The sequence below is a fragment of the Thalia democratica genome, chromosome 2 (genome assembly GCF_965202585.1).
Source record: "Thalia democratica chromosome 2, ktThaDemo2.hap1.1, whole genome shotgun sequence".
NCBI classification, from domain to species: domain Eukaryota; kingdom Metazoa; phylum Chordata; class Thaliacea; order Salpida; family Salpidae; genus Thalia; species Thalia democratica.
The window spans coordinates 10,847,024-10,849,691 of NC_139166.1; the positions used below are offsets into that span (position 1 = coordinate 10,847,024).

Below are 2,668 nucleotides of genomic sequence, written 5' to 3' on the forward strand. Positions count from 1 at the left end.
AAGACTTGGAACTAAGTTATCAAAAGTAATAGCTAGAGTATTTAAAAAAAGTTTTATACATAATAATCTACAATATAAAGCAACTTTATTCATATAATCTTAACGGAAATAAAATAATATATTTCAACTGTATAGTATGTTTACTGCTATAACATTGTGTAGCTAAAAAAAATTTAATGGTTTGATTCTGTTGGTTGATAAACTTTTATAATTTATTCATAAAAACATATATGAAGCAATTGTAACTTTTGCAGTTACTGAGTAAAAATGTATTTTGTAGTGAAGTCAACTAAAGGTAGCATTTTTACCTTAAAAGTAGATAAGGACGAATTTGCATCAATTGGCCAAGCCATAGGCCATATAAGATATTGTAGAGGTATTATTTAATTACTTTCGTTAATAAATAACCATACAAATAAAGCAATAACAAACATTTTTGTATATTTTGAAAGTATTAGTTGTAAAGTTTTAAGTTTGTAATTTTTATGATACAAAGTAATGAATAAAAATAAATTTTAGTTTTAATTCAGTTATAAGTAAAAATAAAGTTTCATGTAGATAATCATATTTAATTTTGATTACTGAGCTAACTTTCAAAAAGCAACACATCTACACGTCGTGCTCAATTAAGCATTTTAAAATGTTTTTGCTTTTTTAAATTTAGTTACTTTGTTTACAATAAAGTAAAACATCAGTAATAGATCACACTCAACTAAGTCTTCATAATATTTTAATGAAGTTTCAAAAAACGTACTTACATTTTCAATATGCAAATAATGATTTATGAGAATAACATAAAAATACATCTAGGAAGTGCAACTCTACACCAGCAATGTTTGTATTTCGACCAAATTTTAAAGCAAGAAAACCATTTTGCCTTGGGTTATCACAAGTACAAAGTCGAACCAATACTGTGAGTCATAATAAGTATATTGTATATATTATAACTATAATTCGGCTTAACAAAATAGCTTGACAAATAAATAAAAAAATATACAAATTCAATAATTAATAACTGATACTTAAAGATTTTTCTACTATTCTTACTTATTTTAATTGCAACATATCAATACATGTACTTATAATTGATAAGCGATTGTTTTTTGCAAAATTTATTACAAGTGTCAGCATTTATGTACAACTTTAAATTAAATTATTTATAAAAATCAAGCCATTTTGTTTGTTTAAACTTTTACATTAGTATTAAACATTTTTGAAAACTTGAAAAAGTTTTGACAACCAAGTAAACACTTGATCAGTTTTTGTTAATTTTTTTAACAGATCTGATGAACAAATGAAAATATACTTTAAAGCTTTAAAGAGTCAATTCAGGAATCATGAACTTACATTTACATTGGAAGTTGAGCCTTCAGACACAATTGAAAATGTTAAGGATAAACTTCATAACCAAGAAGGTTAATGCAGTGTAAAATATCAATAAAAGAACTAATCTGAGTTGAACTTTAAAAACAAAAAATTCTGCTCTCTATTTTACGAAAAAAACTTGATAAAATTTTTGATAGAATTGTTTAAATTGTCTGCTGTAAAATAACTAAACTTTTAGCTGTTTTTTATTTAACAACCTCGTTTTTAAACCCTTATTATTGTTGTTTTTCAAAACATTTTGTTACTTAGTTGTAAACTTGTTTCTTTATTAAAAATAAATGTCTTGGAAAATAACATGTATAAAACAAATTATTATTTTCTTAGGTTTACCACCAGACACGACCCGTTTTATATTTGCTGGCAAGAAATTGGATTGTGACAGGACTCTATCATTTTACGGCATTCAGAATTTGACCACCGTGTTTTTGGTGATGAGACTCCGATCTGGTCCACAAGAAAACTGGTGCAAGTACCTAACCAAAAAGCATTGGTGATCGCCATTATCACTTTTTTAGAATGTATAAAAATGTTTTTTAGGCACTTTTTTTTTTTGTAAAAACGTTCGTGTAGTTGTTTTGTAAAACTTCTTGTTTTTTGATGTATTAAACGTTGAGCACTGAAAACATGGCACTTTTGTTTAATTAAATTGTTTTAAATAATTGTCATTGAATAAAAATTTAGGGTTCAGTGTTGCATAATGATCGCCTGTTATTCAAATGGAGGTGTAAAATGATGAAATATTAACTAGTTTTAACAGCAGTTTAGATAAATTGGTGTGCTGTACAAGTATGGTGTAGTTAAAATAAATTTAATACAGTAACCTCTCGTATCTTTACGCACTCTCGTTTAGTTACGCATTTTAATATTCTAAAAAATTCAAAAAATTAAAATACAGTTTATTTTATTGTTGCACAAGTTAGGTTCATTGTATATTTTAAATTTAAAATATATTTTAAAATGCTAACTCACCTCTCCATATTTAGACTTTGTAAACTTTAATTCTTGACTTATTGAATTACATTTAGTTATACCTCAGTATATCAAAAATTATGTTAACAATAAGAAATTAAATAAAAATTCTAAAAGAAAAATGTCTTTTAAATAATAAAAGTATAATGAAATTAAGAGAGTTTAAAACACAAATAAATAATACAGCACTCTTGCCCTATACATGAACTACGCAACACAAAATTTAGTATAGACCCCATTCGATTTCTTACATGTAAACAAATGCTTGATCGCAAATTGAATTTGTTAATTAGAAAAGAATATAAATGTTAAG

At 25.3% G+C, this 2,668-nt stretch overlaps 1 protein-coding gene across 1 annotated transcript; it reads left to right on the plus strand.

The window, feature by feature from the left end:
- Nucleotides 1-767: 767 nt before the first annotated feature.
- LOC145850042 (ubiquitin-like) lies at nucleotides 768-1,880 on the plus strand. The gene is made up of 3 exons (XM_082955186.1): nucleotides 768-913; nucleotides 1,282-1,415; nucleotides 1,711-1,880. The coding sequence occupies exons 1-3, from the start codon at nucleotides 768-770 to the stop codon at nucleotides 1,878-1,880; spliced, it is 450 nt and encodes a 149-aa protein (XP_082811312.1).
- Nucleotides 1,881-2,668: the final 788 nt, after the last annotated feature.